The sequence below is a fragment of the Trichomycterus rosablanca genome, chromosome 16 (assembly GCF_030014385.1).
Source record: "Trichomycterus rosablanca isolate fTriRos1 chromosome 16, fTriRos1.hap1, whole genome shotgun sequence".
NCBI lineage: Eukaryota > Metazoa > Chordata > Actinopteri > Siluriformes > Trichomycteridae > Trichomycterus > Trichomycterus rosablanca.
In genome coordinates, this window is record NC_086003.1 from 9,830,064 (window position 1) to 9,853,640 (window position 23,577).

The window sequence follows — 23,577 nt, forward strand, 5'->3', positions numbered from 1 at the left end:
ACACAGGTAACCCTGAAGGAGCTGCAGAGTTCCACAGCAGAGACTGGAGTATCTGTCCATAGGACCACAATAAGCCGTACACTCCACAGAGCTGGGCTTTATGGAAGGGTGGCCAGAAAAAAGCCATTACTTAAAGATAAAAATAGGAAAGAACGTTTTGAGTTTGCCAAAAAGCATGTGAAAGACTCCCCAAATGTTTGGAGAAAGGTGCTCTGGTCAGATGAGACTAAAATTGAACTTTTTGGCCACCAAGGAAAACGCTATGTCTGGCGCAAACCCAACACATCTCATCACCCCAAGAACACCATTCCCACAGTGAAACATGGTGGTGGCAGCATCATGCTGTGGGGATGTTTCTCAGCAGCAGGGACTGGGAAACTGGTCAGAATTGAGGGAAAGATGGATGGTGCTAAATACAGGGATATTCTTGAGCAAAATCTGTTTCAGTCTGCCAGTGATTTGAGACTGGGACGGAGGTTTACCTTTCAGCAGGACAATGACCATAAGCATACTGCAAAAGCAACACTCGAGTGGTTTAAGGCGAAACATTTAAATGTGTTGGAATGGCCTAGTCAAAGCCCAGACCTTAATCCAATTGAGAATCTGTGGTCAGACTTGAAGATTGCTGTTCACCAGCGGAAACCATCCAGCTTGAAAGAGCTGGAGCAGTTTTGCCTTGAGGAATGGGCAAAAATCCCAGTGGCTAGATGTGGCAAACTCATACAGACTTATCCAAAGCGACTTGCAGCTATAATTGCTGCAAAAGGTGGCTCTACAAAGTACTGACATTAGGGGGGTGAATAGTTATGCACATTGAAGTTTTCTGTTATTTTGTCTTATTTGTTGTTTGCTTCACAATAAAAAAAAATTCACATCTTCAAAGGTGTAGGCCTGTTCTGTAAATGAAATTATGCAAACCCCCAAACAATCCATTTTAATTTCACGTTGTGAGCCAACAAAAGACGAAAAATGCTCAGGGGGGGTGAATACTTTTGCAAGGCACTGTATATATACACATACACTGCCTGGCCAAAAAAAAGGTCACACACTCTAATATTTTTTGGGCACATAACGTTGCTGAACCTAGACTTGACCAACTGCAGCAACCCCAGATCATAGCACTGCCCCCACAGGCTTGTACGGTAGGCACTAGGCATGATGGGTGCATCACTTCAGCCGCCTCTCTTCTCACCCTGATGTGCCCATCACTCTGGAACAGGGTAAATCTGAACTCATCAGACCACATGACTTTCTTCCATTGCTCCAGAGTCCAATCTTTATGCTCCCTAGCAAATTGAAGCCGTTTTTGCCGGTTAGCCTCACTGACAAGTGGTTTTCTTAAGGCTACACAGCTGTTTAGTCCCAATCCCTTGAGTTCCCTTCGCACTGTGTGGAAATGCTCTTACTTTCACTATTAAACATATCCCTGAGTTCTACTGTAGTTTTTCTACGATTTGATTTCACCAAACGTTTAAGTGATCGCGGATCACAATCATTAAAGATTTTTTTTCGACCACATTCCTTCCTTGAAGATGATGTTTCCCCACTGTCCCTCCACTTTTTAATAATGTGTTGGACAGTTCTTAACCCGATTTCAGTAGTTTCAGCAATCTCCTTAGATGTTTTCTCTGCTTGATGCGTGCCAATAATTTGACCCATCTGAAGCAGATTAACATCTTTTCCACGACCACAGGATGTGTCTTTCGACATGGTTGTTTAACAAATGAGAAGCTACTCACTGCATCAGTTAGGGTTAAATAACTTGTGGCCAGCTGAAACATAATCACCCATGCAGTAATTATCGAATGGGAGGCTCTTACCTATATATATATATATATGTGTGTGTGTGTGTGTGTGTGTGTGTGTGTGTGTGTGTATATATGTGTGTGTGTGTGTGTGCATATGTGTGTGTGTGTGTGTATATATATATATATATATACAGTGTATCACAAAAGTGAGTACACCCCTCACATTTCTGCAGATATTTAAGTATATCTTTTCATGGGACAACACTGACAAAATGACACTTTGACACAATGAAAAGTAGTCTGTGTGCAGCTTATATAACAGTGTAAATTTATTCTTCCCTCAAAATAACTCAATATACAGCCATTAATGTCTAAACCACCGGCAACAAAAGTGAGTACACCCCTTAGTGAAAGTTCCTGAAGTGTCAATATTTTGTGTGGCCACCATTATTTCCCAGAACTGCCTTAACTCTCCTGGGCATGGAGTTTACCAGAGCTTCACAGGTTGCCACTGGAATGCTTTTCCACTCCTCCATGACGACATCACAGAGCTGGCGGATATTCGAGACTTTGCGCTCCTCCACCTTCCGCTTGAGGATGCCCCAAAGATGTTCTATTGGGTTTAGGTCTGGAGACATGCTTGGCCAGTCCATCACCTTTACCCTCAGCCTCTTCAATAAAGCAGTGGTCGTCTTAGAGGTGTGTTTGGGGTCATTATCATGCTGGAACACTGCCCTGCGACCCAGTTTCCGGAGGGAGGGGATCATGCTCTGCTTCAGTATTTCACAGTACATATTGGAGTTCATGTGTCCCTCAATGAAATGTAACTCCCCAACACCTGCTGCACTCATGCAGCCCCAGACCATGGCATTCCCACCACCATGCTTGACTGTAGGCATGACACACTTATCTTTGTACTTCTCACCTGATTGCCACCACACATGCTTGAGACCATCTGAACCAAACAAATTAATCTTGGTCTCATCAGACCATAGGACATGGTTCCAGTAATCCATGTCCTTTGTTGACATGTCTTCAGCAAACTGTTTGCGGGCTTTCTTGTGTAAAGACTTCAGAAGAGGCTTCCTTCTGGGGTGACAGCCATGCAGACCAATTTGATGTAGTGTGCGGCGTATGGTCTGAGCACTGACAGGCTGACCCCCCACCTTTTCAATCTCTGCAGCAATGCTGACAGAACTCCTGCACCTATCTTTCAAAGACAGCAGTTGGATGTGACGCTGAGCACGTGCACTCAGCTTCTTTGGACGACCAACGCGAGGTCTGTTCTGAGTGGACCCTGCTCTTTTAAAACGCTGGATGATCTTGGCCACTGTGCTGCAGCTCAGTTTCAGGGTGTTGGCAATCTTCTTGTAGCCTTGGCCATCTTCATGTAGCGCAACAATTCGTCTTTTAAGATCCTCAGAGAGTTCTTTGCCATGAGGTGCCATGTTGGAACTTTCAGTGACCAGTATGAGAGAGTGTGAGAGCTGTACTACTAAATTGAACACACCTGCTCCCTATGCACACCTGAGACCTAGTAACACTAACAAATCACATGACATTTTGGAGGGAAAATGACAAGCAGTGCTCGATTTGGACATTTAGGGGTGTAGTCTCTTAGGGGTGTACTCACTTTTGTTGCCGGTGGTTTAGACATTAATGGCTGTATTTTGAGTTATTTTAAGGGGAGAATAAATGTACACTGTTATATAAGCTGCACACAGACTACTTTTCATTGTGTCAAATTTTCATTTTGTCAGTGTTGTCCCATGAAAAGATATACTTAAATATCTGCAGAAATGTGAGGGGTGTACTCACTTTTGTGATACACTGTATATATATATATATATATATATATATACATATATATATACAGTGTATCACAAAAGTGAGTACACCCCTCACATTTCTGCAGATATTTAAGTATATCTTTTCATGGGACAACACTGACAAAATGACACTTTGACACAATGAAAAGTAGTCTGTGTGCAGCTTATATAACAGTGTAAATTTATTCTTCCCTCAAAATAACTCAATATACAGCCATTAATGTCTAAACCACCGGCAACAAAAGTGAGTACACCCCTAAGAGACTACACCCCTAAATGTCCAAATTGAGCACTGCTTGTCATTTTCCCTCCAAAATGTCATGTGATTTGTTAGTGTTACTAGGTCTCAGGTGTGCATAGGGAGCAGGTGTGTTCAATTTAGTAGTACAGCTCTCACACTCTCTCATACTGGTCACTGAAAGTTCCAACATGGCACCTCATGGCAAAGAACTCTCTGAGGATCTTAAAAGACGAATTGTTGCGCTACATGAAGATGGCCAAGGCTACAAGAAGATTGCCAACACCCTGAAACTGAGCTGCAGCACAGTGGCCAAGATCATCCAGCGTTTTAAAAGAGCAGGGTCCACTCAGAACAGACCTCGCGTTGGTCGTCCAAAGAAGCTGAGTGCACGTGCTCAGCGTCACATCCAACTGCTGTCTTTGAAAGATAGGCGCAGGAGTGCTGTCAGCATTGCTGCAGAGATTGAAAAGGTGGTCTGTCAGCCTGTCAGTGCTCAGACCATACGCCGCACACTACATAAAATTGGTCTGCATGGCTGTCACCCCAGAAGGAAGCCTCTTCTGAAGTCTCTACACAAGAAAGCCCGCAAACAGTTTGCTGAAGACATGTCAACAAAGGACATGGATTACTGGAACCATGTCCTATGGTCTGATGAGACCAAGATTAATTTGTTTGGTTCAGATGGTCTCAAGCATGTGTGGCGGCAATCAGGTGAGGAGTACAAAGATAAGTGTGTCATGCCTACAGTCAAGCATGGTGGTGGGAATGCCATGGTCTGGGGCTGCATGAGTGCAGCAGGTGTTGGGGAGTTACATTTCATTGAGGGACACATGAACTCCAATATGTACTGTGAAATACTGAGCAGAGCATGATCCCCTCCCTCCGGAAACTGGGTCGCAGGGCAGTGTTCCAGCATGATAATGACCCCAAACACACCTCTAAGACGACCACTGCTTTATTGAAGAGGCTGAGGGTAAAGGTGATGGACTGGCCAAGCATGTCTCCAGACCTAAACCCAATCGAACATCTTTGGGGCATCCTCAAGCGGAAGGTGGAGGAGTGCAAAGTCTCGAATATCCGCCAGCTCCGTGATGTCGTCATGGAGGAGTGGAAAAGCATTCCAGTGGCAACCTGTGAAGCTCTGGTAAACTCCATGCCCAGGAGAGTTAAGGCAGTTCTGGGAAATAATGGTGGCCACACAAAATATTGACACTTCAGGAACTTTCATTAAGGGGTGTACTCACTTTTGTTGCCGGTGGTTTAGACATTAATGGCTGTATATTGAGTTATTTTGAGGGAAGAATAAATTTACACTGTTATATAAGCTGCACACAGACTACTTTTCATTGTGTCAAAGTGTCATTTTGTCAGTGTTGTCCCATGAAAAGATATACTTAAATATCTGCAGAAATGTGAGGGGTGTACTCACTTTTGTGATACACTGTATATATATATATATATATATATATATATACACACATACATACATACATACAGCGGGGAAATAAGTATTGAACGCATCAAAATTTTTCTCAGTAAATATATTTCTGATGAAATTATGAATTTATCCCCAGATGTTGGTAACAACCCAAGTAATCCACACATACAAAGAAATCAAAACAAATAAGTCCATAAATTAAGTTGTGTGTAATAAAGTGGAATGACGCAGGAAAAAAGTATTGAACACGCTTACTGAAATTTATTTAATACTTAGTAGAAAAGCCTTTGTTGGTAATGACAGCTTCAAGACACCTTCTGTATGGAGAAACTACTCGCATGCATTGTTCAGGTGTGATTTTGGCCCATTCTTCCACACAAACTGTCTTCAAATCTTGAAGGTTCCGGGGGCCTCTTCTGTGAACTCTGATCTTCAGTTCTTTCCATAGATTTTCAATTGAATTTAAGTTGGGTGATTGACTGGGTCATTCTAGCAGCTTTATTTTCTTTCTCTGAAACCACTTGAGAGTTTCCTTGGCTGTGTGTTTGGGATCATTGTCTTGCTGAAATGTCCACCCTCGTTTCATCTTCAGCATCCTGGTAGATGGCAGCAGATTCTTATCAAGAATGTCTTGGTACATTTCTTCATTCATCCTTTCTTCAATTATATGAAGTCTACCAGTACCATATGCTGAGAAACAGCCCCACACCATGATGTTCTCACCTCCAAACTTCACTGTTGGTATGGTGTTTTTGGGGTGATGTGCAGTGCCATTTCTCCTTCAAACATAGTGTGTGCTATGACATCCAAAGAGTTCAGAGTCTCATCTGACCAGACTATATTCTCCCAGTATTTCATAGGCTTGTCCAAATGTTGTGCAGCAAACTTTAAACGAGCTTCAACATGCTTTTTCTTAAGCAATGGAGTCTTAAGCGGTAAGGCCATGGCGGTTGAGTGCATTACTTATTGTTGTGGCCGGTTTATAGTGAAATGATGTTCTTTTCGCTTCCGGATAATGGCCCCAACGGTGCTCACTGGAACATTCATATATTTTGAAATACGTCTGTAACCAATACCATCAGTATGTTTTGCAACAATAAGGCTGCAAAGGTCTTGAGAGAGCATTTTGCTTTTACCCATCACAAGATGCTTCTTGTGAGACACCTTGGTAATGAGAAACCTTTTTATAGGCCATCAATAAGGACTAAACCAGCTGATATTAATTTGCACTGATAGGGGCAGGATTGCTTTATATATACTGACAGATTTCAGCTGGTGTTGGCTTTCCGTACCTTTTTGCACCTCCTTTTCTCATGTGTTTAATACTTTTTCCCTGTACTTTATTACACATAACTTAATTTATGGACTTATTTGTTTTGAGTTCATGTCAATAGCCCCATCAGAAATATTTTTACTGAGAAAAATGTTGATGCGTTCAATACTTATTTTCCCCGCTTTTTACTACATCCACCCAGTTATCTAATTGTGGAGATTCTGAGGAAAGTCATTTTTTGCTGATTTCTTTTGTATTTGGAGCTAGAAGTTTTGTTCCAACTCAGCGGTAGTGTTACCTAAATACAGAAACTCAACACTGGGATTATTAATTTGTAGTATTTAACTGAGGTTCAGTAGACATTTATCCATTATTTTGGGGTGGCACGTTGGCTCTGTGGGTAGCACTGTTGCCCTTACAGCAAGAAGGTCCTGGGTTTGATTCCCAGGTGGAGCAGTCTGGGTCCTTTCTGTGTGGAGTTTGCACGTTCTCCTCTGTCTGCATGGGTTTCCTCTGGGGGCTCCGGTTTCCTCCCACAGTCTAAAGACATGCAAGTGAGGTGAATTGGAGATACAAAATTGTTCGTGATTGTGTTTGACAAACTTGAACTGATTAATCTTGTGTAACCAGTAACTACCTGTCCTGTCGTGAACAGTAACTAAAATGTGTAAAACATAATATTAAAATTCTAATAAATTCTCTGACATTCTCTGACAAAATCTAAACATATTCAGTTACCAGATTGTATTTTGCTTCCTCTACTGCTGCAGACCTCCACTTCTGACTGGGGAGGGTCGTGACTATCACACTCCCCCTAACATGCGTGCCATAGCTGACTGCTTCTTTTTCATCTGCATGAGGCGGGTTCATATGGAGATTGCTACCATGGAGACTCACGCACCTATATTCATTATCACCTGTCTCAGTGCAATTGCCATCAAACAGCCAGCAGAGAGTGTAACTGCTGCAGTCTTAAGGAATCCCCACTGACTCTCCCATCCTCAAATGAGCCAATCAGTGTCTGCATAGGCACCCGACCTGCCCGTAGCAGAGCTGAGATTCGACCATCTTCATGGAATTCTTTTAGTTAAGGCGCTTGACTTTTCCCAATATTTTTATTTCAGCAGTGGTGGGCATTAGACTGCTTTTATTTTTGCCGGAGTCCTTTGCATCCTTTTTTAACAAACTCCAAGCAGTTCCCTGTGAGGACCCTGCGCAGAATAGGTCCCATACTACGCCCGCCTGCTGTTCATTAGGTGTGATTCTGGTACTTGAGGGGAGTGGTGACTGCAGTTGTAATGTTCCCAACACAGCACTTTGGCTCCTACTTCAAATAGACAGGAGGTTGTAGAGGCCATGTGGCTGGTGCAATAATCAATGTGCAATAGGTTGTATCTCCCATGAAATCCATTGAAGGCGCTGATTCAGGGTAAATCGAGTGCCAACTACATCTGGTTGTTTGAGTATATCACCGTTATATACCTGATCAGTTTCAATTAATGAATTAATAGGATAATAAATTTTGAAGTTTGCAAAATACTTTGCAGTAGTAAAGACGTTCCAATCAAGTGTCAAACCAACTTTACAAACTCAATAAGGCAAACCACAGTGATGACAGAAGACAGTATAAAAAGAAAATTGACTACTTGCAGGAACAATCAAATCCTGCACAACCTCATTCAAAACCAAGTGACACTAGATCCAATTATGCAATTAAAGTGTCAAGGTCTTCGAGCCAACTACATTAAAATCAAGTGATTAGCTAGATTTTCTCTCAATCCAACAAAAATTTTGCCCTAGGAAATCCAAATTCCAACCGATACCAACATATTACTAAAAGGTTTTGTCACTTATCACAATCATTGACCGAACAAAGACATTCTGTCAGGCAGAACTCTGCTTTAACCTAAATAAACCTGGATAGGCTAATGGAACAGCTACCACCATACACTCTATTTTCATCTGAAAAAGTTCATGTTTTCAGTTTTAACAAACTATTAATAATGTTATTGTTGTATATAAAAAAAAACAATTTAATGTTGACTCTATTTAAAATTTGAAAACGTTAAAACGAAACTAAAATGTGATATTCCTGTATACAGGTCAACACAGTCTGAATGTCATAATTGTGCTAAGAGTTCCAATAAAATTAGTCACTAGTTACTGCTTATGTGTTTACTTAAGATTAATTTCAATTTACATTTTATAATGTTTCTGCATATTTTCAGAATCTTGTTTCTCTCAGGAAAATCAGTCATGCTACGCTGGATCCTTGGGGGTCGGAGCTCACAAGGCCTGGCTGAGGTGAGGTTGACAAGTGTCTGAGTCAGGTTCCTTTATTTCCTGTGTGGAAGCAGTCATATTTGTTACTGAAATTTGTGAAGGACATGGGTGACAAAGCTGGGACTGCTAATTAAAGCTCTGATGTATTTGTCTAGAAGAGTGTGGCAATGTGCATTGGGGAAGAACAGCCAAAAAACTGTTATACTGAGCTACAAGTACTCAAAGGCCATTTTGACATTGTTCGGTTTCTGGTACAGATTGATGACATCAGGTAAGCAATTTTTCTACCCTTTCTTACGTTCACATTAGCCAGTCCTTTGATTGGCAGTTAAGCTCTATGAAGGCATGACAAGAGCATTAAAAGTGTGTGTGCATGTTTTTGTATGTGTGTGTGTATGTTAACCTCCTGCAATCCCTTACCTTTTACATGTTACCAAAAATCTTAAACCCTCAGAGCTGCATTAACACAGCTTTAATGGTTTGTGTCATTGTGTAAAAAATGCAGTTACTTTGTTTACAAAAATCTAAACTGCTGTAGCCCTAGTGGCACATGCCTTTTTGGCTTAGCTTGTAAGATATTAGTTTTCCAGCATGGTAAAAAGCACTTAATTAACTGAATTATGCATATTTTCTATAATTGTTTTCTTTGAACCTTAAACAAAACTTCAAAACACTCATTTTTGGAAACACCACCTTCCACCCTAAAAGCAAATATTGAACCAAAAATTATTCACTGAAAAAAGGAAAACTTTTTTTAATTTAATTTCATTTTATTTTTATTAAAATTTAAATTAGACAAAACTGTACTATACACCTGCAAAATCAATTTAAAAGACTACTCTTACCATGCTATTGCTGTAAATCATGAATAACTTGTTTAATCATAGTAACTGCATGTGTGCGCATGTACACCAACTGTTTATTTAAAATTTTATTCTTTTTGAATGTTTTTGTTTCTTTGAATGTATTTCAAATGTAGGAAGTAGTCAACTATAAAACTAAAAAACAAGTAAATACAACCCACAAAATTAAAAGGAAAGTATTAAAAAGACTATTTTGCTAAAAATACATCTCAGTGACTTTTAATGTCTCTGCTGTGGGGGTCAGATGATTTTTGATCCGTCTAAGTGGTTAAACAATTTAGAATTTTAGATATATTTCAAAAGCAGAAACAGGGATGCATTTTAGGCTTATTAAGCAGATCTTTAAACAAACTGACTAACTGGCATTTCAGTTATGCTACAACAAAATAATAGAAAATAATTCATGTAGTGTATATAACTTAAGAAATATACCATTTCTTCCAGTATCTATGTACTTTTTGCTAGCTCAAAATTGTACAGCTCATATTGTATAATTCACAACAGCCATGGGTGACTGCTTCCCCAGAGACTGAGTGGCACTTTGAACTGGACATGAGTTCTGGAATTTTTATACATAACAAGTTATTTGAAAACCTGAGAAAGTACCACACTTCCTAAATCACAGGTGTCATCAGGATTTTTACTGCATTACTCTTTTATTGTTTTTTGTTAATTATTCATTTATTTTTTAACCCAAGATGACACTGCAGTGTCTGGATGCCATTCTAGTTGCTTAGACTTTGTTTTTATTTTCTCTTATTTATTCTTTTACTACTCTCTCCCAACATGGGGACCCAGGGTCGAATAGGTCCAGCACCAACTTGCTGTTCTTAAGCGGCAAACGAATGGGGCAACTTGTTTGGTGTGAGGTGCGACCTGTGTCTGTGGAGGAAGAGGTCTTGGTACTTGGGGGGAGTGGTAACTGTGGTTACTATGTCCCCAACATAGTACTTTGACTCATACTTCTTATAGACAGGAGGTTGGCGAGGCTCACTCCAATCAATCAATCAAGCAACAATACCAGCTATTATTATTATTGTTTCATTTTTTTCTGTTCTTCAAAAATGTTCAGAAAAATGAAACACGTATGTCATGTTTGGTCTTATTTGCATGGTAAGATGATGCCTAAAACTTTAAAACAGTTTTTAAAAGTGTACACCATGTTATAATAACAAATTTCCAAATTTTTCCTCTACATGCCCGTTTAAGAACTGTGAAAAGTAGGGCAGTAAAATTCATCCCATGTAGTAATCTGGGACTGCTTTGCTTCTGCAGGAACTGGAAGACATGTCGTAAATGATGGAACCATGAATTCTGCTATCTATGAGCAAATCCTAAAAGAGAATGTCTGCCTGTCAAATCGTGACCCAAAGCTTTAGTGAAGCACAAAAGCAAGCCCCCCTATGCAACTTTTCATGGCTACTGCAGGCTGCTGAATGATTTAAACCCCTGATGATTTAGTACTTAGTAGAGCACCCTTTTGCTGTTATGACCTGCTGCCAGACACCAGTTTCTGGCACCGTTCCTGAGGAACCTTATAGACATGGCCTGCAGTTTACTAATATTATTGAGCTTGCAAACTGCAACAGCAATTTGGGACGTTACAGTACACAAATACAATCAGAGTACAACAGCTAACCTGTACTTAAAGAGAGGGCTGTAGATACTACACAATGCATGACATAAAGTAGTGTATATACTAGTTGGAAGTATAGATACTTAACAATACAATAAACAAAATATGAACAGGAATTGGTACAATAAAGTACATGAATAAGATCAGAGTACAACAACTAACCAGTAATTAAAGTGTCTATAATCTGCTTTTCTATAAACAGCAATACTGTAAAAGCAACCATGAAGCGATTGCAAACTATTGGACTTGTTGCTCATATTCCTTTATGGTTTCTGTAATAAATTAAAAAGTTCCAATTTACTATTTCATTGTTTCTCTCAGGTTTGCATCTGCAGGGGACGATGGGATAGTGCTAGTGTGGAATGTTGAGGTGGGAATGTTTTGTATTTTACCATGTGTGTGCCTGTGTGCCTGTGTGTGTGTGTGTGTGTGTGTGTGTGCGTGTGTGTGTGCGTGTGTGTGCGTGCGTGTGTATATACCCCTTTATGGACGTAAGGCTATTTGAAAAGCTTTTACACAGATATCATGGATTAAACATAAAGTAAGACTGGGATTATAAACACTAAGAAACTTTACAGGTATGTAAGACTAGAAGGGCAAAAGTAAGCAGAACATCCAATGTAACAATATGAGGTCTACACATGGCTCAATTTATGCTCAAGGAATCCAATCACTATGCCCTCAAATGGGTCATGTAACTGTACATTAAGTACTAAAATAGCTTTTGGATGGATAAGATAAAGGTAAAAAATAATTATATTATATGGTAAGTCACATTTAAAAAGGAAATTTGATGTGTGCATGTATGATTACATGCAGATTAAAGATGACAAATGAATTGTTTGAATAAATGCTTTTGCTGTCCTGTCTTACTGCTTGAGAGAGCAACACAGTTTAAACATTTTTGTGATGCCTGTAAAGTAGAGCTATGTTAGTTAGGCAAGACCACAAAGGGGTCACAATGCCTGTTCAGAGTACTCTGTCCATCTATAATTTCGAAGATCTTCTGTAAAGAACTACAATTCATTGGATTCATTTACATGCAACTTGTATATTTCTCATATTTAAATGAAAATCGAGATATTTAATCTTTTTCTTTATTAACTTTTTAAGTAGCGTGATTTTTTAAAAAATTTTCAGCTAATTCCTACTTCAGTGCAGTTAAGTCAAAAACATATGTCTTTGCAACAGTGTTTATAAAATTAATCAAAGGGAAAAGATACAAAATTGATACCCTTGGGTATTAAATAATGGTTAAACCACAGTGTTAGTAGGCTACTAGAAACTATATATGCCTCAAAATGTAAATTAATGATAACCAGATAACAAAGTAATAGAAAAAACCTCATTCAGGAATTCATTACACACAATTCATTAGTTTAAGTCTTTAATGTCAAACACAGTCATGGACAATTTTGTATCTCCAATTCACCTCAATTGCATGTCTTTGGACTGTGGGAGGAAACTGGAGCTCCCAGAGGAAACCCACGCAGACACAGGGAGAGCATGCAAACTCCACACAGGACCTGGACTGCTCCACCTGGGAATCGAACCCAGGACCTTCTTGCTGTGAGGTGACGGTGCTACCCACTTAGCCACCCTTAGCCACCCATAGTAAATATACAAACACTAAGAATTCACATCTTATTCAAAAAGAATTCAAAAAATACCAGAGTGCACAAACAAATACATACCAACCACCTTACTTCCTAAGACCGTTGAGCTGTGTTGCACCTGCACTACCTGCTGCATCCTCTATATTTTAATAGATTGTAAAAATTTCAGTTAGACTGTTTAACTGACTGTTTTACTATGCTGCTAAATAATCTTGGGGATTGTGACTAAAATGATGAGAATGTTTCTTATATAATTATTTATTATTTAGCTAGAGTGAAGTTTGTTGCTCAGAATTTTATATCACTAATGATTTAAACTGTGCGTTTTAGACTGGAGAGCGATTGGTGGAGTTACAAGGCCATACTCAACAAATCACAGCTGTAACTGCATACAAATTTACCAAGGATGAAAAACCTCATACAGTGCTTATAACGGCTTCATCTGACCGCATGCTGTGTGTATCCTTTTAAATTCATGTTCACATGCTCTTTTTTTCACTATTCTGGCTGGGAGAAGTAGTATTCCTGCTTCCCCTACCAGTCATGCAGCATCAGCCAGTCTTAGTACTCAGACTCAACTAATCTGTATGGACTAGGGCAGTTAGTTTACTTAGTTAGTAAGAGGGGGAACTATATTTGCCACTGTCCTCTTTATCAGATTAGTTCCAGTTCCCTATGCACCATCTAATGCTTGCTGAGTGAAGTCATGCTATGCCCTATATGAATTATCCACTACCTATGCTGGTGCCTCAACCGGATAGCAGGGGTCAGATTTGTGAGGAGAAACCCCCTCTGGCCATCCCTCTCTAAGACACTAGCCAATTGAGCCTGATGGCTGTCCTACTGGCTCGGTAGTTCTGCTGGCATTCAAATTCTCTATGGTTATGGGCTAGTGGATTGGACTGCTGCACAACCTGAGTGCTCATAATTTTAGATTGTGAAACGAAGTATTTTACATAGGGAATTTGAGGAAATAAAGAAAGAAAGTGTGATACTCCTTTCACAATCACAATATTATCATGTTTTATCCTTATTTTAGGTTTTTACAAACCTTAGTTCCAGAAAGATTGGGACATTTTGTAAAATACAACAAAAACAAAAAGGCATACATCAGTTGTATGCAGAAATGCTGTTGAGTTTCATGCTGCGAAGCTAATTTTATATGGACCAAATAACAGTATAAATGTGCTGTGGTCAGATTAGTTCACATTTCAGCTTTTTTTTGGGGTAAAAGTTTTTTAGGTTCTACGTGTCAAAGGCACAAAGGACCATCCATGCATTTACCATTCCCATGCCGCTTCACTGCTCTTCAGTACTGTGTGGCAGTAATTTGTGGCTTTGTTTGAATGTGTTCTCTGCTGCTGTGCTGCTCTGATCCCTGACTGTGTTTGGTGGCATACACCTCTGCTACACTGCTTTACTCCTAAACTGTATGTGGCTGCTCCCGCCGCTGCTGCTTGGCTGTGTTTTGTGTTTCTTATCTGCATGTCTGTCTGTTGTTCTGTATATTAAAAATTGTAAAAAAATTGTCTCTTGTAAATTATAAAGTGTCCTTAAGCATGGGAAAGAAAGGCGCATCAATAAAATGTGTGCAGTCCAAAACTGTCTCCTATTGAACGTATATGTTGCTTAATGATGAGAATTAGACAGTGGTGACCATGGACTGTTGCGCAGAAATCTTTTATCAGTTCACAAACAATTAAAAAGTGCAAATAATAGCAAAGTTGATGTAACACAGTGTTAGTCTTTTTTAGTGTGTTGCAGGTATCACATTTAAAAATGTTATATTTTAAACTATGATTAATTAGCATCCTCTCCAGGGTATTCTTGCGAAGAGTGTTTTCTAATACAACCAGACTCATTGCAACCATGACCAGGATAAAGCTGAAAATGAAATATATAGATTTATATAATATCCTTACTTCATCCAGCTTTTCTTTGTAATGTGTGGTCCTAAATAATAAATTAGATGTGGGACCCAGACACAGGAATCAGAGTGCACACAGTATCTAATCTACAATCGTCAGTTAAGGTAAAATTTGATGAAAATATCTTGATTTAATCAATGTCAGTGTGTTTGTTCTTAACATATGCTGTTATAAACACTTTTGGGCAGTGTTTTTTAGTGCTAGATCATCTAAATGTGTGGCTCTCTGGTGGAAATGAGCTGTGTGTATGGAATAGAAACTTTGAATTGCAGTGTAAGACTGCATATCACAAAGACATAGGTAAACACATTTCCCAAAAACTCATCATTCAGCTTTAGAAACTGACCCATACTGGACCTGTTGGTATATTTTTGTCTTTAATGTGGATTTTTGTTAATAAAGGCATCACGGAATTAGTGGACTTGTTCAAAAACTGTGTTGCAGCAGCCATAGACAAAGAGATTGGTAAGAAACCTTTCAAGTTTCTTAAAGTGTTTACAAATAGTGTTAATAAGTCTTATAAAATATTGTTTATGATTGTTACTGTTTTTGTTCATCTTAAACTCTAAAGCATATTTCCCAACCAGTTTTTTTTCACTTTCATCAGAAGTATATTTGCTCTACTCCAATGCTAAATAAGAGGTGAATGAAGTTTTGCTGCATTTAGTAAAAAGATGCAGTTTTTTAACTTTGTGTATTAAGTTTTCTTAAATTATGATGTTTTAACTAGGTGGAAGTTGCAAAACAATACCTCAATTATAATTATACAATTGTTATAGTTTAACATTATTTAGTATCTAGATATTATTAGTTGTCTGATTATGGTAAGGGAATTTATTTGGTCATGAAGTTGACCAGACAAAACACGAATTATCTCCAAAATAAATGTAAGAAACATTGTGTTATTTTTTATTTGCATTGGGGACAGTCATGCTGAAACAGAAAAGGGCCTTTCCCAAAGTTGAAAGCATACACTTGTCCAAAATGTCTTGGTATGCATTGGGGCTGTTTTTCTTAAGCTGAAACTGAGGCTTTAGTCCAGGTGGTGGGAATTATAAACAGTTCAACATCAGTTATGATGTGCCATGCTGATAGACTACTCAAAAAACACTGAATGCTGTTATAAAATCAAATCATATTATCGTAAGTCTTATTTGTGAAATCACTGTAGGATGACAGCTAAGCAAATAATATTTGAGTGTGGGACCACAGTAGTGAATGCAAATATTCTAGTATGTATGGAGATGGTATATAAGACATAACAGTGTTATGGTATTGGTTTATAAATTTAAACATTTGCTTTCCTTTGATTTTGTTTAGTTATTTTTAAGCTGTCAGAAGACACGATGTCAATCTTGGCCATTCATTACCTAGCTGACCACCAGGACACCATTCGAGCGCTCATCAAGGTGAATGGTAAGGCAATGCAGACACAAGCACACAAGTCAAGTCAATTTTATTTGCATAGCGCTTTTTACAATGGACATTGTCTCAAAGCAACTTTACAGACTTCAGGACCAACAGACTAAAAACCCATGTTGAGCAAGCTGAGGGCGACAGTGGCCAGGAAAAACTCCCTTAAAAATACAGAAAGAAACCTTGAGAGGAACCAACCTCCTTGGGTGGCCTGGAGGATCATTTAAATAAATAGACTTTACACACACATACATTAAATTGAACTAAAAGTTATAACTAGCAAAAAAAAAAAATAGAGTTCATTATTCAGTTCAGTCTGTGATGGTCCGTAGTGAGTTCTTGACATTTTTGATGCAAACACCCCAGGTTTCTGTCAAATCTAGCAGGAGCAGCATTGTTGGCACGATAGTCTCAACAACCTCGAGTGGGTAAACAGGTTTCCGTCAGAATCAGAATCAATCCTTATTATTCGCCAAGTACCAGATGTACAAGGAATTTCTTTTGGTGCAGGTGTCAACATACATACAAGTTAAATAATAAAAAGGTACACTATATCTAAACGTATAATAAACAATAAACAATATAGCAGCAGGATGAACAGTACAACATCAGGCAAAGTGTGCAATGAGGATGTACAGTACGGTACAATGACAGACTAAGTAAAAAATAGAAAAGGTATATTATATATAAACATAGAATAAAATAAACAATTTAGCAGCGATAAAAATTTGTGCAATAAAGATTATTTACAAGAGTTATTTACAAGGTGCATATGTGCATTAAGGTGTATATGTGCATTAAGAAACACCTTGGGGTAAAACAAAAGAAAATGTAGTTAAAATGTGAAATTGTTAAGAATAAAATATCATTTCTGCAGAGAGTAGCATTAGACTAATTAGCATAATTAGCACTAATGCTAGGTCCTAAAAGGGAGAGCAAGCAGGTAACTAAGTCATGAAGGCTTTCACAGGACATTAGGGCCCGAGGTGGGCCCCATTGTCATCAAACCTGAGAGATCGGACAAGAGAGGCAGAATGACAGCAACCCAACATCCCTGATTAACACAAGTTTCTATGACCTAGAACCCCCAAGCTCTGCGCCTTTGTCTATAGTCGGGGTGGGCAGCTCCCGTCCTAGGGGTCAGAGATTAGGCGCAGCCAGAAGCCAATATGCAGCACCAGAAAACATGTGAGCGCCAGACTGCCGAGACCCCAGTCCTCCAGGACCAGAGCCACACCCCTAGTTTGGAAAGACTAATCAAAAGCCTAAGTAAATGAATATGTTTTCAATCTAGACTTGAACATTAAGACTGTGTCCGAATCCCGAACAGAGGCAGGGAGATTATTCCAAAGTTGTGAAGTTGTGAAGCTTTGTAACAAAATGCTCTTCCACCAGCTGTGATCTTTTTAATTTTAGGAACTATAAGTAACCCTGCACTATGTGAACGGAGTAGGGGTGGGTTTATAAAATCGATTTTTCGATTCGAATCGATCTTTATTTGAATGATCCGATATCGATTCATATAAACACGAGATCGATCTTTTAAATACGCCCCTTTTTACGGTGCACACGGAAATCTGTTACCCCCTTTAATTTTGCGTGACCAGCCAGTGTTTTTTCATGCAACGAGATCTGACCTGCACATCAGTTTAGCATGGCAGAAGCTCAAGTTATGACCACTACACAACTTTTTGCACTGATTTTCGCTCGGCGACGGGTCGGTGCTGGATTCGGGAGGAACTCTGCGATCAAAACTCGGCTCTCAATCAGGTAAGGACCCTGATTGGCGGAAGAGACGCCTGTGCAGAAAGCAGGGGCGAGAAGAGGAGGGCCGTGCACGTGTCAGAAGAGTCGTGTACAGCGATGTGCTCTCCTTGGATCTGCAATCTGGTATCTCTGGTAGCAGCGGAAGACAAAATCGAGTGTGCTAAATCGGGAGAAAAATAGGGAGAAAATGCATTAAAAAAAAAAAGTACAATGGCAGACCACTGCGCGTATTCTGGCACAGAAATGAACAAGAATTAATATCTGTAAGTTGTACATCGTCAACATGTCCCTTGCTGGTAAATAAGGTATCATTTAAAAGCTTAAAATTTAGCTTATTGTTATTTTAAAACACAAAACATTGTAGTTCCAATAAATTCTGACTAATTACAGTGTTTATATTTTGTATTATTACAGAGCTGTATGTGTATTCATATTGACAATATTTATATCAAACAAACCAGCAGAATCTCACAATCACATTTATGTTGTCCGTTTTACTTCAAATAAATGAACATCAAAAAAATCCTGAAAAAGTTCAATATTTTATAATGCTTTGCCATCATTGCAAAATGAAAGCGCATGGTAAACAGCTGCACCACGACCCAGATCAACCACACAGCAGCATAAAATCGTTACTGTTGCTTACCTGAGCTTCTTTTCTTCAAATTGAGACCAAATCTACTGGTGCTGGTCATAAAATTAGAATATCATGAAAAAGTTGATTTATTTCAGTAATTCCATTCAAAAAGTAAAACTTGTATATTATATTCATTCATTACACACAGACTGATATATTTCAAATGTTTATTTCTTTTAATGTTGATGATTATAACTGACAACTAATGAAAACCCCAAATTCAGTATCTCAGAAAATTAGAATATTACTTAAGACCAATACAAAAAAAGGATTTTTAGAAATGTTGGCCAACTGAAAAGTATGAACATGAAAAGTATGAGCATGTACAGCACTCAGTACTTAGTTGGGGCTCCTTTTGCCTGGATTACTGCAGCAATGCGGCGTGGCATGGAGTCCATCAGTCTGTGGCACTGCTCAGGTGTTATGAGAGCCCAGGTTGCTCTGATAGTGGCCTTCAGCTCTTCTGAATTGTTGGGTCTGGCGTATCGCATCTTCCTCTTCACAATACCCCATAGATTTTCTATGGGGTTAAGGTCAGGCGAGTTTGATGGCCAATTAAGAACAGGGATTCCATGGTCCTTAAACCAGGTACTGGTAGCTTTGGCACTGTGTGCAGGTGCCAAGTCCTGTTGGAAAATGAAATCTGCATCTCCATAAAGTTGGTCAGCAGCAGGAAGCATGAAGTGCTCTAAAACTTCCTAGTAGATGGCTGCGTTGACCTTGGACCTCAGAAAACACAGTGGACCAACACCAGCAGATGACATGGCACTCCAAACCATCACTGACTGTGGAAACTTTACACTGGACCTCAAGCAACGTGGATTATGTGCCTCTCCTCTCTTCCTCCAGACTCTGGGACCTTGATTTCCAAAGATAATGCAAAATTTACTTTCATTAGAGAACATAACTTTGGACCACTCGGCAGTCCTTTTTGTCTTTAGCCCAGGCGAGACGCTTCTGACGCTGTCTCTTGTTCAAGAGTGGCTTGACACAAGGAATGCGACAGCTGAAACCCATGTCTTGCATACGTCTGTGCGTGGTGGTTCTTGAAGCACTGACTCCAGCTGCAGTCCACTCTTTGTGAATCTCCCCCACATTTATGAATGGGTTTTGTTTCACAATCCTCTCCAGGGTGCGGTTATCCCTATTGCTTGTACACTTTTTTCTACCAGAAAAACCAGTTTTTTGTTAACTAAGCTGTCACCACTTACTTACTACTACAACCAATTTACAACCAGTTTACAAAGGTTTGCCAAGGTATTCCCTTGCTCATGTGGTTACATCAGCTATTGATGCAGGTTCTTGATGCAGTGCCATCTGAGTGATCATATCACAGGTGTTCAGCTTAGGCTTATGCGCTTACCTTTTACAAGATAATTGAAATACCTCTAGATTTCTTGAATTGTTTGATATTATGCACTGTAGAGGGAGAAATTGTTATGTGGAAGAAGGTGGACTCAAACGCAGATTGAAATTAAAATAAAGATTTTATTGTATTAAAGCAAATGATACAAAAAGAAACAAAAAGGAACAAAAAACAATCGGAACCTCCGATGAAGGCCGCTGGCGCTGCGGATAACAAAAGTGAAAAAATACAAAAGAAAACTAGAGAAGCGGGACGCGAACCTGGGTCGCGACGGTGCGCGCCGGGTGCGTTACCACCACGCTATGTAGGCGCGGGTTAGAGAAGAGAATAAGCGCTGTATAGCGCTGCGGAGAAACCGCTACTAGAGCGGCAATGCTCGCTTGGGACCAACCCTGGGAGGCGGTTAGTCGATACAGAGGGTTATCAGCGAACCCTTCACCGGAATGCAACGGGGGAAGCGCGCCGATCTGTAAAAGAGAAAAATCAGTTTAGAGAGAATGATCAAGGCAAGGATCGGGATTCGAACTGGGGATGTTGGCTCACCAGCCAAGCGCTTTACGGCGGTGCCACCCAGCGGTTAGCAGAATCCGGAACCAATATAACAGTTTTAGCGCATTGAAGCGGCAAGCTGCAGCACATTAAGGTTAGCGGTTAGCGAAGCCGCTAGCGCAAAACTTAAACGAGCAAAACGACAGCAGTTCGAGGACTGCACGGCGTCGCACCACACTGGCCCTGAAAGAGGTGAAATAAAAGCTATCTTACCTCGGCCTTTCAGCCTACACACCCGACTAGCCTAGCGCTACCCGGGGTACCTTACTGACCCTAAAAAGGAGTGTGGACGAGCTGCCACTATGAGCAAAGAAACAAAAGGTGCGACGCCTGCTGCTGAGCAGAGCTGGCTTAAATAAGCCAACTCCCAGCTGCAGGCAATCAGCCCTAATTGGAAGGCTTCCTATTTAAAGCCTTTGTTTTCTGAGCTCTGTAACGCCTGCTTCGCCGGGAACCCGGGAGTTGTTCACCAGCTACCGCAGGCTTTCTAATCGAACCCCCTCCTCTAGGGACAGCTCCTGAGGTCCCAAGACCCGCAGCTCGGTTCCGGCGGAACTCGCGGATCAGTTTAGGGTCCAGGATCTGATGAGCCGGTACCCATGAACGTTGCTCAGGGCCATAACCCTCCCAATCCACCAGGTATTGGGTGCTACCCTGAACCTTCCTACTATCCAGCAGGCGGCGGACAGTGAAGGCAGGGGCACCCTTGATGATACGAGGGGCGGGAGGTTGGGGAGGGGGTGAAACTCCCCCGCACATAAATGGTCAGAGTTGGGAGACGTGAAAGGTTGGATGCACTTTCATCCTGGGAGGAAGCTCCAACCTATATGTCACCGGGTTGATCCGCCTGACCACCTCAAACGTACCAATGTACTTAGGTGCCAACTTGTGAGGGGCACCTCTGACGGGGAGATCCCTCGTCGACACAAGGACACGTTGGCCCGGCTGGAAGGTGAGAGCCGGCTGCCGCCTGCGGTCAGCAGTGCGCTTCATGGAGCGCTGGGTGGCCACAAGTGCCTGCCTTGCTTTACGCCAGGCGGCGCGGCAGCGGCGGACATGAAGCTGTACAGACGGGACCGCTGGTGACATTCCTATCGCCGAGTGATGCAGGGTATTGTGAGCGAATTCGGCCCACAATAATTTATCCGACCACGTGGCCGGATTCCCTGCCGTCAGGCACCTGAGCATCTTGCTCAGATCCTGGATCAGTCTCTCCGACTGCCCATTTGACTCAGGGTGATACCCTGAGGATAAGCTGGCCTTCGCGCCAATAAGTTGGCAAAAGGCCCGCCAGCACTGGCTTACAAACTGCGGGCCCCGATCAGACACAATGTCAGATGGGACCCCATGCGCTCTCACCACATGTTGCAGGATGATTTGCGCAGTGCCCATGGCGGATGGTAGCTTGGGCAGCGGATTTGGTGAAGCGGTCGACAATTACCAATACCGCCGTGAACCCTCTGGACTTTGGCAACCCTGTCACAAAGTCCAGGGATATATGGGACCACGGTCTGGAAGGTATCAGCAACGGATGGAGAAGCCCTCGCGGGCGCTCTCTGTGGCTCTTGTTCAGAGCGCACACAGAGCAGGCACGGACAAAGTCACGTACCTGGTTCTCCATCCCCGGCCACCAAAATCTTCGGCGCAGCAAGACCAGGGACTTAGTTACGCCTGGGTGCGCCGCAAACGGGAAAGAATGAGCCCATTCGAAAACCTGACGACGTACTGTGGAAGGTACGTACAGTCTATCAGGAGGTCCCCCACCGGGGTCGGGTTCAGCCCGTTGGGCATCCCGAATGACCTTCGACATACCCCAGGTGACTGGGGCAGATATCTGGGTCGAGGGAATCACGGGATCAGGTCCGGTCTCCGGCCTAGTCGGCTCCCACTGTCTAGACAGGGCATCCAGCTTACCATTTTTGGATCCCGGTCTATACGACAGTGTAAAGTGGAACCTTCCAAAAAATAAGGACCACCGGGCCTGACTTGAATTCATCCTTTTCACTTGTTGGATGAACGCCAAATTTTTGTGATCAGTCCACACAAGGAAAGGATGTTTGGCTCCCTCGAGCCAGTGTCGCCACTCATCTAAAGCCAACTTAATGGCTAGAAGTTCCCTGTCTCCGACCGGGTAATTCCGCTCAGCCGGAGTCAGGCGGTGCGAAAAGTAGGCACACGGATGTAGCTTCTTTCCTGGCCCCACTCTCTGGGACAAAACAACCCCAACCCCGACCTCAGAGGCATCAACTTCAACTATGAAGGGTTCCTCTGGGTCTGGCAACTGCAAAACAGGAGCAGTTGTTAAGAGAGATTTCAGCCTGTCGAAGGCTAGTTGGGCCTGCACTGACCACTTGAAAGGGCCCTTGCCAGTGAGGGCAGTTAAAGGGGCAGCGACAGTGCTAAAGTTCTGAATAAATCGCCGGAAAAAATTGGCAAAGCCCAAAAACCTTTGCACCTGGCGAACAGAACTCGGAGTCGGCCAACTATCCACTGCTTTTATTTTAGCCGGATCCATGCGAAGGGTGCCCTGTGAAACTATGAACCCCAGGAAGGACACCGTAGGGGAGTGAAAAACGGACTTCTCCAGCTTGACGAAAAGATGGTTTTCGAGCAAAAGCTGGAGGACTCGTTGGACATGCCCTTTATGCTCGTCGATGGACCGGCTAAAAATAAGGATGTCGTCTAGATAAACGTAGACGAACTTCTCAAGGGTCTTCCATAGGACCTCATTGATAAAACGTTGGAAAACTGCGGGGGCATTCATTAACCCAAAGGGCATCACCAGATACTCATAGTGGCCCGTGGGCGTAATGAACGCAGTCTTCCACTCGTCCCCCTGCCTGATCCGAATCAGGTTGTACGCGCTGCGTAAATCGAGCTTGGTAAAAACAGAGGCTCGCTGAAGGGCTTCGAAAGCCGTGGCCATCAGCGGCAGCGGGTACCGATCCTTGATCGTGATGGCATTCAGACCGCGATAATCGATGCAG

General features: G+C 41.5%; 1 protein-coding gene across 3 annotated transcripts in view; it reads left to right on the forward strand.

The window, feature by feature from the left end:
* The window catches only part of wdr41 (WD repeat domain 41), a 60,954-nt gene that overhangs the window by 868 nt on the left and 36,509 nt on the right, over positions 1-23,577 (forward strand). For 2 of the 3 annotated variants that reach the window (XM_063012205.1, XM_063012203.1), the window contains exons 2-9: positions 8,758-8,833; positions 8,968-9,083; positions 11,633-11,681; positions 13,258-13,386; positions 14,897-14,959; positions 15,044-15,155; positions 15,258-15,320; positions 16,176-16,271. In XM_063012205.1, coding sequence (XP_062868275.1) covers positions 8,786-8,833; positions 8,968-9,083; positions 11,633-11,681; positions 13,258-13,386; positions 14,897-14,959; positions 15,044-15,155; positions 15,258-15,320; positions 16,176-16,271 — 676 coding nt within the window. In that variant the 5' untranslated portion in view covers positions 8,758-8,785. The remainder of the gene's footprint in view (positions 1-8,757; positions 8,834-8,967; positions 9,084-11,632; positions 11,682-13,257; positions 13,387-14,896; positions 14,960-15,043; positions 15,156-15,257; positions 15,321-16,175; positions 16,272-23,577) is intronic. The other variant, XM_063012204.1, reaches the window with a different exon arrangement.